Consider the following 13,676-nt stretch of genomic DNA (forward strand, 5'->3'; position numbering starts at 1 on the left):
TATCTGACAAACCTTATGGGGAAGAAATGCTTCCTGGGTCCAACCTGACCCTCCCCTGGGACAGTTTAACACCATTTCCTCTCATCCTGACCATTGCTTCCTGGGAGCAGAGCCCGACCCTATCTCACTACAACCTCCTGTCAGGGAGTTGTGCAGAGCCAGAAGGTCCCCCCTGATCCTCCTTTTCTCCATGCTGAGCTCCCCCAGCTTCCTCAGCTGCTCCTGGTGCTCAAGACCCTTCCTCAGCCCCATTCCCTTCTCTGGACACGGTTCAGTTCCTCCATGGCCGTCTGGGATTGAGGCACCTGGAGGTGGACAGAGCGCTCGAGGTGTGACCTTTCCAGTTGTGAGTACAGGGGCAGAATCACTGCTACAGGACACACTATAGGATACTAGAATGGTTTGGGTTGGAACTTAAAAAATTGTCTGTTCCACCCCCTGCCGTGGACAGGGACAACTTCCACTGTCCCAGGTTGCTCCAAGCCCTATCCAACCTGGCCGTGGACATTTCCAGGGATGGAGTAGCCACAGCTTCTCTAGGCACCCTGTGCCAGGGCCTCCCCACCCTCATGGCGAAGAACTTCTTCCCAATATCACCATCCTACCCCTCACTGATATGCAGAGGGCCATGCAGAATCAACCAGGGCTGCTGTGACTGCTGCTGTGACCACAGCCATCGCACACGGCCATGTCCAAGGGGAGCAGCTGGCTCCAGCAGAGTAGCTCCACATAGCTCCTATCCCAAACCTCAAGTACAGACAGGACCAGAGCGCTGGAATTTCCAGTTACGTGTATGCTTCAGGAATTTTGTTCATAGAAAATGTGTTTTAAAGATGACCCATAAAGGAAGATGAATAAGTTGCTATTTTCTTCCTGCTTGATTGTTGCCATTTAAGGCCGTGAATTACATTAAGGGTAAATTGGGGGTTTCACTTAGAAATAGCAAGTGCCTCAAGTCTTGATTATGTATTTTGCTTCTAGGCTTGTGAGAGAGCTCTGGAGTCAAAGAGGAAAACCATTTTTAGCTCTTAGATGAGAGAGAGCCTCTGCAGAGGATACGTACCTGCTTTGTTTGTCATGTGTTTCACTTAAATAAAAGGTAATCACAAATTAAATCCGGAGGCCTTTCAGTCAAGACCGACTTGTTTGACATCTGGGAAAAACACCAACCTACCATATTTGCAGTCACCAGGGAAAGCAGAGACCAGGGTGGAGGAGACCTGCATTTCCAATGCAAATGATAAATAAAACCATCAGTGAGTCCCAAAGGCAGAGGGAAGGCCCTGCCCAGAGAGCCAGGGTGGCTGGTGCAGCTGGTGTTTAGAGTGGCCGTGGGTTCCCTCCAGCCCTGGGGCGTACAGCGACCACAGAGCAGCTGACAGCCCTGAATAAGGACGGGGAACAGAGGGTGGAACTGAGGAGAAATAAGGCTTTGTAAGGGGAGCTGCATTTGGACTTGTGATCCACCAAATAAACGAGCAGTGTGTTGGTGTAGATCAGACAGAGAGGTTGAACATGAGGCAGAAGTGAGCAGTAAAGGAGGAAGGAGTTGAACATCAGGGCATTTCTCTTCACGGCCCTGGGAGGTGGCCAGACAGTGATAGAGGAAACCCTCCTTGCTGTGCCTCACTTCAGGAATGCTCTTCATGTGAGTAGACTTTGGTCATCGTACAACAAATACACATTTTCCTAGCCCAAACAAGGCAAGGCACATATCATGCTGTCCCAGTCCAGAAAGGCAAACAAATTAATACCACTATCAAGGTATTTTAAAACAAAATGTCTTAACATTCAAGGCCAGTCTGTCCTGGGGATTTTATGTTTTTTTTTTTCTCTGAAAAGGCTTGTCTCAGTTCTCTCCTCTGATTCTTCTTAAGATTAATGCACCCTGAACATCTATTTGTCAGCTTGACTAAAGCCCATCTGGGCTGTAGCAGCCACAGCACTTGGTATGCTTGGGTGGATTGCTAGCTCCACTGCTGGAAGTGATTCTCAATCCCTGATATGGTTTAATAATGTAAGGCCTGCTAAAGTGGATTACAGATGGGTATAATGCAAGTCAGGGCAGGCTCCAGGTCAGCAGTCCTGCAAAGAATGACTTCAGAGACCAAGGCTGCTCCTCCTCTGAGCACAGCCAATACCACAGACCCATCCCTGAAGGGGTACCTTGGAATGGCCATTTTCTAAGGCTGGTGCTTTGCATCCTCCAAGGGGACTTCTGCAAGGAGGCCACTTTAGTTTGAATGCTCTGAGATTCCCTGGGATTTTTCCACACAGCCAGCTGGCACCTCTCCTGGAGGAGCACATGCTCACTAACGAGAGAACAGGACCCTCCTCATCCAGGGACCGTTTCTGGTCAACTGTCCCCGACACAGCTGAGAGACAATGAGGCCCTTCAGGGCTAAATCCCGAGAGCTGCAACCATCTCCTTTGCCAAGGACATCACTAATTCCCGGCGGTGGCTTGATTCCATAAGCAGCTCAGTGAGGTGACTTTCCAGGTCATCAGCTAATTGCAGGTGAAGTGCCAGCGACTGTCTCCAGCAGGAGGGAAAGTTGGGAACTCTGAGGGAAGAAAGGGTGTAAAACATGTTTGCTCAGCTCTCTAGAGGTGAGCCATCTCTCCTGGGGCATCTACAGGGAGGTAGGAAAGGGCTGGGTGTCTTGGAAGGATCTAGAGCCAAGTCCCACTGTCTCTGCAGCCTGAGGAATCCTGGAACATCACCATGGCTGAGCCAGACAGGGGGACACACTCATCCTGGCCCGTGGGTGGACTTATTAAAGCTTCTGGTCTCCCCACATCCCCTGGCTATTTGTGTGCTAGAGAAGAGGAGGAGATAGATCACTCCTTACTCCCTACACAACTTCTCCTTTGAGTCTAACAAAGCCAGGACATGGCTCCTCTACTGCCCTCCCTGACAGGCCTCTCGGCATTTCCCCACCTCTGTGAAACAGTGAGGGGTGAATAGAGCCCTCTGAAAGTCCATGGCAGAGAAACTGTGCTTTAAAAATCCCCTCTTTTCCAGCACTCTGCATTCTTGAGAGGAAACAGCTCTGGGCTCCCCCGTGCTCGCTGGAGTTGGGAGCAGTGAGTAATGCTTGCAGTTGTCCCTGCCCGGCACTGCATTCTTTTCTCCAGCATGTAATGGCCCAGAGGAGGGATAAATGGAGCCTTGCTGGAGCAGCCTGCAGCATGGCTGTGCACACCATGGCCTCACTCTGGACAGGCATCAGGAAGGGCTGTGGAAGGCTCAGCCTCATTTTACCAGGGGGCTGGTTACCCAAAACAGCAAGTGAAATGGGAAGAAAGGACAAAAAGCCCTGCCAAGTGTTAACTAACAGCATACCTCCATTGGCTGTGGAGCATGAAAATCATCCCGACTGCCCTCTGTCCAGCAGCTCTGCACCAGTCTGCCTGTGCCCACACCTCTGCTCACCTGAGCTGCTCTCAGCCCCAAGCATTTTGCTGCTCACTGGTTTCTCACCACCACCAGTTTCTTTTATTCTTTTTGTCTCGGTACATTTTCCCACAGTGATCAGTGACCATTTCAGAAGAGGCTGAAGAAAGGCACCCCATTTCCCTATTGCTGTCATCTCTTCTTGGCTGCTGGTCTTTTTCCTACCCTGCTCCCACCAACTCCCTCCCCAGGAGCAGCCATTGTCTCTTCCTCACCCCATTTCCCCGGGTTATAAACTCAGTTTGGGCCTTACTCCAACCAGTTTCACCTCCTCTCCTGCAAACTGGTGCTTCCAGTACTCATCAGCTCAGCCCAGCATCTGCACCTCCAGCCCTGCCAGGCTCCCACAGCACCCAGGAGGGATCCTGGGGAGATGAAGGGCAGAAACCGGCAGGTCCACCCTGAGTAGAGTACGATGCCAGAGCAGGAGCAGGCCAGGCAGAGGATTAAAGAGGAACTAGAGCCTGTTCCCTGCCTTTCATCTGCTGCGAGCATGACACAATCACAGACATTAGCTCTTCAAAGGCAGGTGAGGGTGGCAGAGCCTTGGGAAGCTTCACTCTTGAATAAGCTCCCAGGTCTGGTCTCCCAGAGCTGGCAAGTGTTACCTGGCTCAGCTTTTCCTGGTTCCTGACCCAGTAGCCTCAATCTTCTGTCTCTTTTCCACAGATGTGACTCCAGCTCTAGAGACTTGTGGACATCGCTGTACCCAACAGGGTTCCAGCTTTGTGAGGGTCACCCCTGTTCTCTTCCGCAAAGCCAGCCAAGTTGATCAAACAAGGCTGAAGCTTCACAGCGGGGTTGGAAGCTCAAAGGATGGGTAGAGAGTCAGTAAGCCCAAAACCTTCCTGGCAAAGGCTGGGCTGGAGGCAGGTACCAGCACTGGAGTTGTGTCACTCACCCTGCCAAAGCTTCCTCTTTCCTCCCTGCACCTTTTTCCCAGCCCCACCCATGTAACACTCCAGTAGCCCGGCTCTCTGAAGTAAACTTTTTCCACTTCAGAGCACTTTCTCTTGTTTTCACCTGAAAGCTGCTCCACACCCAGCCAGCACACTGCCAGGGTATGAGTCTCCCTACCTGAACCCAGGCCTCCCTCCCAGGGCAAAGTGGGAGCAGGGAGAGGTAAGGACATTGCCCCATACAGAGCTGCAGACTAGTCAAAGGAACCTTGGTGGAGGGAGAAGGCAGCTGCTTTGGCTGTTATGGGATCAGCACACCTCACTTGCTTCCACCAGTCCAGCGTGAGACATAAAACACTGAGGAGGGAGACACACACACAGAGCAACATTTGGGAAGGTGCAGGTGAATTCCCCATTAGGCCCAGCTCCTCCAGCAGCTCCCTGTTGCACACGCTGGCAGTATCTGGAGAACTCCAGCCCACAGCAACCTTGGAGACCCACAGGTTTGGCAGGCTCAGCCCTACCCCTCCCATATCACCCAGAGCCATCTGCCTTGTGCCCCGAAGGGCCAGCATCCCCCCCCAGCCTGATAGCAGAGCTGTGCAGCCTGGCAGAGCAAGATCCCAGCAGGGAGCAACTGTCAAAAAATGGCATGAGAAGAAAGAAAATGAACAACCAACACCAGTCAAGCCTCTATGGTGTGCACTTTTATTTCAACTGGTCTTAAGTCAGTGTACAGGTAGCCCCTCCCTCCCCCACATACTGGCACCACTTCTAGACCCTGTGGGGGACTGTAAAGCCTTCATTCACATCTATCACTGGGGAACACAGGCTGCTTGCTTGACAAATCGAAGAGTAAAAGGACCAAGTGTGTTTTGTTTTTAAGGCGGAAAGATACAAAAAGACACTTGTCGGGTTACATAATTTACAGACAAGCAATTATAACCTAACACCAGCTGTAACTGGTGGACTCCCTCCGAGCTGGGCTTTGCCTTCACAGAGGCGAGTAACTTCCTGTAACAATGCATTATAATATTTGGAATGACTATTAAAAAAACCAAAAAAATGTACAATCAAAGTCCTCAGATGCATTGTAGAACTTTGGGGGCGTTCGCTCCGACATGTTTCATTTTAAGACTGCTGCTGACACCTTCACCGTTCCAGTTTTTTAATCCTGAGTCAAGCGCCAAAAAAAAAACAAATAAAGCCATGCCAATCTCGTCTTGTTTTATGCGCATTTATGGGTTTTGTTTCATCACAAGGGTGTGGGTGTTGGAAACAGTCCGGTTTAGAAGCATTTGCGGTGGACAATGGAGGGTCCGGATTCATCGTACTCCTGCTTGCTGATCCACATCTGCTGGAAGGTGGACAGGGAGGCCAGGATGGAGCCCCCGATCCAGACAGAGTATTTGCGCTCAGGTGGGGCAATGATCTGCAGGGAAGAGGAGCAACCAGTCAGACACAGCATCATGCTACGCTCACAGCCCACGCACAGCCCTGCAAGATGGGGCTGCCTAATTCCCTTATCTAACCTTGGCCAAGATACCATGAAGTCTAAACAGGATCAAGACACAGCATCACACACCCACCTCCCTCCTCTGCAGTCTTTAATACCATTATTCACGCAGTTGGGTGGGTGCCACCCTGTCCAGCCCAAGGCCATTAAGGCTGTACCAGACAGACATGGTTTGTGTCTTTTGCAGCATGACTCCAGCATACCACCCTCCACACATGCTGCATATTTGAGCCCAACAGTGGTGATGAGATGTTCCCAACTCCATCCTACCTTGATTTTCATTGTGCTGGGTGCCAGGGCTGTGATCTCCTTCTGCATCCTGTCAGCAATGCCAGGGTACATTGTGGTACCACCAGACAGCACTGTGTTGGCATACAGGTCCTTACGGATATCCACATCACACTTCATGATGGAGTTGAAAGTAGTTTCATGGATACCACAGGACTCCATACCTGTGAAGAAACAGAAGTTTCAAGTCAACAAGAGCTCAGACAAAGTCAAGGAAGCCTAAGAAGATACTACAGGCAACCAGCAGTCCTTTCAGCAGGAAGGTACTACAGAGCCATGGCTGAGACAGACTCAACCTGGCTCTACTGACTCAAGTTCCTCAAACAGCTTTAAGCTGTGTAGGACGTGATGCTACAGCCTGGTGAGAAGCACAGGCCATGCTACAGACCAGCAGTAAAACATGGTACATCACTGCCATGGTCTCCAGGTCACCCTTCACAGAAGGAACATTAAGGGGCAACAGAGTATCCTAGAAAAGCTTGACTTACCCAGGAAAGATGGCTGGAACAGGGCCTCAGGGCACCTGAACCTCTCATTGCCAATGGTGATGACCTGGCCATCAGGGAGTTCATAGCTCTTCTCCAGGGAAGAGCTAGAGGCAGCTGTGGCCATCTCCTGCTCGAAATCCAGGGCGACATAGCACAGCTTCTCCTTGATGTCACGCACGATTTCCCTCTCGGCCGTGGTGGTGAAGCTGTAGCCTCTCTCTGTCAGGATCTTCATGAGGTAGTCCGTCAGGTCACGGCCAGCCAGATCCAGACGGAGGATGGCATGGGGGAGGGCATAGCCTTCGTAGATGGGCACAGTGTGGGTAACACCATCACCAGAGTCCATCACGATACCAGTGGTACGACCAGAGGCATACAGGGACAGCACAGCCTGGATGGCTACATACATGGCTGGGGTGTTGAAGGTCTCAAACATGATCTAGGAAAAGAAAAGGAGGGGTTGAGTCAACAGCAAAACACAGGGTTCTTCCTACACACCTATACCAAGTCCATGCAAATGGTCTTACTTTTGCCCCTAGATAAGAGGCATCTCTACACCTCCCCCTCAAAGTCCATGCTTATCTCACCTGGTCTCCACCCACACCTGCCAGATCAGAGCCTGAGCAGGGACACCGCTGCTACAGACCCATCCACATATCACAGCAAGGAACAAACAAATGCCAAGTAAACTACAGAACAGTCACTCAAGGGCTGTAAATGGATTAGTGTGCCTAGTCAGAAACAGCAGTTAGACAAGTTGCTAGTTCAGTCTCAGAGAAAGCCAGCTTAGAAGAGCAAACAAAACCTGTCAAGATCCAGCAAAGAGGAGACTCAGGTCAGGAAAGGAAAACCCTGTAAAGATGGCAAAAAGGGAGAATAGTGGTGAAGAAGGAGAGAGGACAACATGGAAGAGGAGAGCTGGCCCGCAGCAATTATCTGCTGTAGCTCCAAGCTGCAGAGTTCTACACACCTGTGTCATCTTCTCTCTGTTGGCTTTGGGGTTCAGGGGAGCCTCTGTGAGCAGCACAGGGTGCTCCTCAGGGGCTACTCTCAGCTCGTTGTAGAAAGTGTGATGCCAGATCTTCTCCATGTCATCCCAGTTGGTGACAATACCGTGTTCAATGGGGTACTTCAGGGTCAGGATACCTCTTTTGCTCTGGGCTTCATCACCAACGTAGCTGTCTTTCTGACCCATACCAACCATCACACCCTGCAGAAAAAAGACCATGTGGTAAGTACAGCTGAAGAGAGGATAACTCATTTTACTCAAAGCTAAGCCTCCAACTGTTGTCCCTCTGCTGTCACCTATCAGGAAAGACATCCACTCAGCTGTTCCGACACACACTGCACAAAGGCTCTGCAGGAGGCTGGATTTCCCCACCAGCTGTGCTGCGGTGCACAGGCCTCTCAAGGTACAAAGCCAAATAAAAGGGCTTCTTGCCACCTAAACTCCTCTCTTTTGTTAGACAACAAGCACAACCAGCCACCTACCTGATGTCTGGGGCGACCCACGATGGATGGGAAGACAGCACGGGGAGCATCGTCCCCGGCGAAACCGGCCTTGCACATACCGGAACCATTGTCAACAACGAGCGCGGCAATATCGTCATCCATGGCTGGCTGCGGGAGTAGAGGAGAAAAGGAGACATGAGCATCCCCACTCACACGGCGAGCCCCGTCCCGCGGCGGCAGACGGGAAGGGAAGGCGATGGCGGGAAGCGCAGGCGATGCCGCCAAGGCCTTCCCCACCCATTTCCTTCCTGCCGGCGCCGCTCCGCTTCGCCCGGCGCCCGCTAGAGGGGGCGACACCTCCCAGATTTCGGCACTGCGCGGATTTGGGACAAAGGAAGTCCCTGCGCCCTCTCGCATTATTACCATAAAAGGCAATGGATGGAGCGCGCCGCGCCTCGCCCGCCACCGGCTGTCGGGGGGACGGCGGCGGCCACTCCCCGGAGCGGGCGGGCGTGGCCGCCACACCCCAGCGCCCCGCCGCGTCCCGCCCAGCGGGGCTCGATGCCTCCGCACAGCCCCGCCGGTCACGCCCGGTGCCCCACCTTGAGCCGGCCGGAGGGGCTCAACACCTCCGCAAGCCCCGCCGGTCACGCCCGGTGCTCTCTTCAGAGCCCCACCATGTGCCAGTCAGCGCGGCTTGGCGCGCCCACCCAGCCTAAGGGGTTACGCCCGGTGGTCGCCGTGTGCCAGGCACCGCCAGCGGGATTCGACTCCTCTGCACAGCCCCCAAAGCCTCAGCCGGCCTCTACAAGGAGCCGCAGCAGGACAAGCGCTGGCCACCACGCCCAGTTCACTAGTCAAGCGTGACCGGGGCTCTGCCTCATCGACCAGCGGCACCACAGGCAGGATTAGAGCCAGCGTCTTATGCAATTACCGCCCGCCCAGGCTCAGCCCCGGCGGCTCCGGCCGCGCCGGTGTAATCCGGTGGCGGTGGGGGGCGGCAGCAGCTGCCGCACATGTGCCGCCCCGCACGGGCAGCCTGGGAAGTGTAGTTGGAGCGGGCAGCCCGTCTGCACCTGCGCTCCGGGCACACGGGGGGGTCCCCCCTGCGCCCCCCAACCCCGCATTGTTCCGATCCAAAGCCTCGCCCCATGTAGGGGTGCCGCCCCCTCCCCGCAAGCAACAGCCACCACGACTATTCGTATGTGCGAGGCGGGGGCGCCGCGCCCCTCCTCACGGGGGACAACGCCCCCGGGCCCCGACCCCGGCACGGGCGGCTCCGCGGAATAGACAAAGCCCCGCGCCCCCCGTCCGCACCGCCGCTCCCGGGACACATCAGCCGAGCCGCTCACTCCCCCCATCCGCACCAGCAATCCTCTTACGGGGCGGATTAGCCCCACGGGTGGCAGGGGCGCGACCCCACTCCGCAAGCATCACCCCGAAACCGGCCTTAAACCGCGAGCTGCGTCTCTATCCCTTAAAACGCGGCAGCGCGCTACGGGGCCGCCACCCCGCCAGCACACAAAGGGCGCGCCATGTCCCAGCAACTCCGATCACACCGAGATTCATAATAACACCGCCTCGTTACTGTTCTCGTTAATATTATTACTGTCCTATCCCCCATTGTCGCGGTGCCGCTCTCACCTTTGGGGAGTTGGCGCGGTCGGAGCCGGGGAGGGCGCGAGGCGGCGGCGGGAGCGGGGCGCGCGCGCAGTCAGAGCAGGCAGAGCTCGCGGCGGCTCCCGCCCGCCGCCCGCGCGCACTTTATATCGGGCCGCCGCCGCCGCCGCCTCGCCATAAAAGGAAACTTTCGGAATGCGCCGCTCCGATTGGCCACGCCTGACCATTCCCCCCAAGCTTCGCCCCGCCTCGCCGCCCCGACACGGGGGAAAATATTGGGGTGAGGGGGTAGCGAACAGGGCTGAGGCGGGGGTGCGGCCCCCGCTGTCCCTGCGCTGCCCCAGGGACTGGGCCCTACCCGTGCCCGCCGCGCTCCGCGGCGTTGTACTGACCCCATGCAGCCCCCCCCCCTCCCCGCCAGCCCTCACACAAAGCCCCACGGGTGGGGGTCCCGGCCCGTTCGCCCCCCGTGTCTGTGGGAGCCGGGCGGATGCAGCCCCCCGAGGGAAGGGGGTACGCAGAGGCAGCGCGGTGCGGGGTCCCGGGGGTGCTGCTTGGCCCGTCTGCGGTCCGGCGCGGGGCACGTGGAGCGCCCGTCACCTGCACCCCTGGGCCGGGCGGGCACCGGTGACCCCGGCCGGGAGCGGGACGCAGGGCCAAGTTCAGTGCTGATGTCAGCAAGCGGCGGCGACAGGCTCCTGCCGGCCGCCACCAGGCCCTCGGCCCTTGGACCCGCCCGGGCAACCGGGAACGCCGCCGGCGCCGCTGGGTGCTGTTAATGCCCGTGTTCCTACGGTGGCAGCGGAACCGGGGAGAAGGGAACGCTCCGCTGGCTCTGGCTCAGGCATCGAGTCAAGCAGGGGACCCTGGTCCTTGCTCTCTATCCTGCCCGTGCTGGCAGGGCACGCCACGGGAGCAGTGGTTTGGTCAGATTTGAGCAATATTTGTTTCTATTCTCTGCTCCAAACCTTGCTGGAGTAGGAGACGTGGCTGTTCCAGCCTAGGCTGCCTTTCTGCAATTGCCTTCTTGCCTTTGACCATCTGACACTGGTCGGGAATAAAGGGGAGGGCAGTGGCTGCAGAGCAGCCGGCAGCAGCAACCAGAGGGCTTTGCGTCTCCAGAGTGTTGTGCGAATACAGGCTGATTAATCAAGTTAATTAAGCAGTCCTGTAAGTAAAGTAGCAGCAGCCACTTGCAATCTGTTGCCGGCTGGAAGCACAGAGACTTCAGCGTGGGGACCTTGGATGTGTAATCTCAGCCGTTTGAAAACTGTAGTGACAGGTAAAAAAAAAAAAAATTCTCTGGGGAAAAAAGGCTTAAAATGCCTGTTCTCCATGGAATAGCCCTTGTCCAGCATCATAGAGGCAGGAGTCAGGCCTGCAGTCAAGGTCTTGCAGGCCACACCAGCAAGCTCTTTGTCATCAGGGAGCTGCAGAGATCACAGTGAGGATGAGGATGGAGCTCCCTCCCCAAGCTGCCCATGTGTGTGTCACTGAAGAGAACCCAGGCATTATTCCCCCCCTTCATTACTCCTGCTGTGGGATGAACAAAGGAGGAGAGCAGCAGGAGGAACCTGCAAAAGCTTGTTGAGATGGAGATTTGCAATTACTTAGGGGGATGGGAGGCAGTGGGACACCAGGCATGAATGGGAATACAAGAGAAACCCTTTTCCTTTGGATGGCATCCTCTTCCCCAGGAGTGCCTTGTCCTGGTGAAGGTGCCCCAAAATTCAACACCATGGATGCACCCAGGTGGGTGCTTTGGAGGGGCAGTTACAGAGGGGCAGGAGACCTGTGGGATGTTCTGGGCCACCCCAGGGCCATGCCTCATCCCACAGGGCAGAGGTGGCAATGGTGTGCTGCCAGGCCACTTTGGGACCAGGCCATCCCCACCATGTGGAGATGGCCACAGTGATGGACGTGTCCTGCCAGGCCACTTTGGGATTATGCCATCCCCTCCTCGCTGGAGATGGCCACAGTGATAAAGAAGAGATAGCCCAGGAGGGTCCCCACAGGAAGCCCCCAGTGGAACGGGACCCAGCCTCGGGTTCCTGCAGGGCCATGCTGGAACAGAGCTGCCTTTGCCCGGTCATTCCTGTGTCACCTCGATGTGGATCGTGCAAGATCTCTCTCTCGCAGCTTCCCTGGCAGTAAAATGGGAGTCATGGCTGTTAATTACCTGCCTCGTGGGGAATTAATTAATGTTTGCATTCCACTTTGAAAAGGCTGATTATTAATTAGAAGATTATACGTCAAATAAGGGGAGCCACAAGGCATTGGTAGAGCTGATGGCCCTCGCGGCTGGGAAGTGTGGTCCACCAATGTGCTGATGAAACAGGAAAAACTCCAACAGTACCACTGGGGTGATGGGTTTGGGATGGGGAACATCAGGTCAGGGCCAGGTGGAGAGGCCACCATGGGGGTCTTGGGCAGATGGATGGGGCATGCATGAGAAGGGTGGGATGCTGTGCTCTGCTGCATCCCTGTGAGCAGGCTGGGTGGAGCCAGGCTGGGGAGCCACGATGGGAGACAGCCCATTAGGCAGGGAGGGAACTGCTAGGCAATTACTCTTGATTATCGGACTGAGTCAGAAGGCAATCAATCTGCCAGCATCCTGAGGGCAGCAGCACCGGCCTCGTGTCTCCTGGCTTTAGGGGCGACGAGGTCTGACCTCGGTAGGACGGCAGGATGTGGCCTCCAGCACATGGCTGGGTGCCACCACTTCCTCCCAGGCTGAAGACACCTTGACAGCAAAGCCACCATCCAGTCACCATATTCACCACTGTGTGAGGGGCCAGGCCACCTCCCTGGCCATGGCTGGGGCTCTCTTCCCATCTCTTCTGAGATGTTGCAAGAGCTGAGAGGAAAGAAAGGGGAACCAAGCAAAAAGCTCCCTGGCTGTCGGGTTTATCTTGGGGCAGACATCACAAGCTCCCAAGTTCCCATGTTTTGCTTCATTGCTCCCTGCTCGTCCTTGGTGCCTGGCTCACACCGACTCTGGACAAAACTATCTGAGGGAGGATCCTCCTGCCCTTCACCAGCTGATATGGATGGGCTTGAATTGCTGCACTTGTGGGACAATGTGTGAGCTCTGCTTTTCCCTCACTGCTCCCAGCCCTTCCCCTAGTGCAGCAGCCCTGTGCCCATGCAGGGATGGCATCTGCCATGCTTTTAGGGACAGGAGGGTCAAAGGGGAGGAAATATTCCTGGGGAATTTTTGGACTTGGAGTTTTGACTTGGATTTCTGCACATTCCCTTCAGCGCCAGCTCTTCCATCTCTCTGTCATGTGCTCAGGCCTCCCGTCTCTCCCTCCTGCTGTTGTAACAATGAGAAGAAAGGTATAAACTTCTGAGACCACCACAGTCTCTGTGAATCACCCTCACACAAAAATCATGGATGTTTTTTGAAGCACTGCCTTTCCCTTCCCTTCCTGCACCCCAAGGGGAAGAAGGAAAGGTGCTGACCACATCCCCTGTTTCACAGACACAGGGACCATCTCAGCACCTTCCTCTTTCAATTTTCTCCTTGCAGCATCAGCTGTAACAGGAATTTACAGGAGGTAAAATCTAAGCAGGAACCCCAGGCCCTTCACTCCCTTTGAAGATGTTTGGGGGCCTCACTGCAGTCCCCACCTCTCCCTTTATGGGAACATATTCAGCATTAAACCTGAAGCAAAACAGCCCCTGACATTTTCCTGGCTTGCTGCGTTGCATCCCTGATGCCAGCTCATCCCTGACAAGCTGCAGACTCGACTCTCCCCCTTTAAGCATCATTCTCCACTCCCATACACCCCTCCCCGAGGCTTCTGCTCCTTTGTATTGATCCTTGAGCTCTCTGTGATCTATCAGTCCTTTTCCAGAGAGACAGCCTTTCCCTTCACAGGCCTCCATGTGCAAGGTGTTCTCCCCTGATCTGCTGCATCCGCATAGATGGGCTAACAATGCATTGAGCATCC

The 13,676-nt window shown here is 55.1% G+C and overlaps 1 protein-coding gene across 1 annotated transcript; it reads right to left on the bottom strand.

The window, feature by feature from the left end:
• Positions 1-5,041: 5,041 nt before the first annotated feature.
• On the bottom strand, positions 5,042-9,854 carry ACTB (actin beta). Its single transcript, XM_030229669.2, has 6 exons — positions 9,745-9,854; positions 8,140-8,268; positions 7,619-7,858; positions 6,649-7,087; positions 6,143-6,324; positions 5,042-5,788 (listed from the first exon to the last, which is right to left on the bottom strand). The coding sequence occupies exons 2-6, from the start codon at positions 8,260-8,262 to the stop codon at positions 5,645-5,647; spliced, it is 1,128 nt and encodes a 375-aa protein (XP_030085529.1). The 5' UTR covers positions 8,263-8,268; positions 9,745-9,854; the 3' UTR covers positions 5,042-5,644.
• Positions 9,855-13,676: the final 3,822 nt, after the last annotated feature.

Source organism: Serinus canaria, chromosome 14, assembly GCF_022539315.1.
Source record: "Serinus canaria isolate serCan28SL12 chromosome 14, serCan2020, whole genome shotgun sequence".
Lineage (NCBI taxonomy): Eukaryota > Metazoa > Chordata > Aves > Passeriformes > Fringillidae > Serinus > Serinus canaria.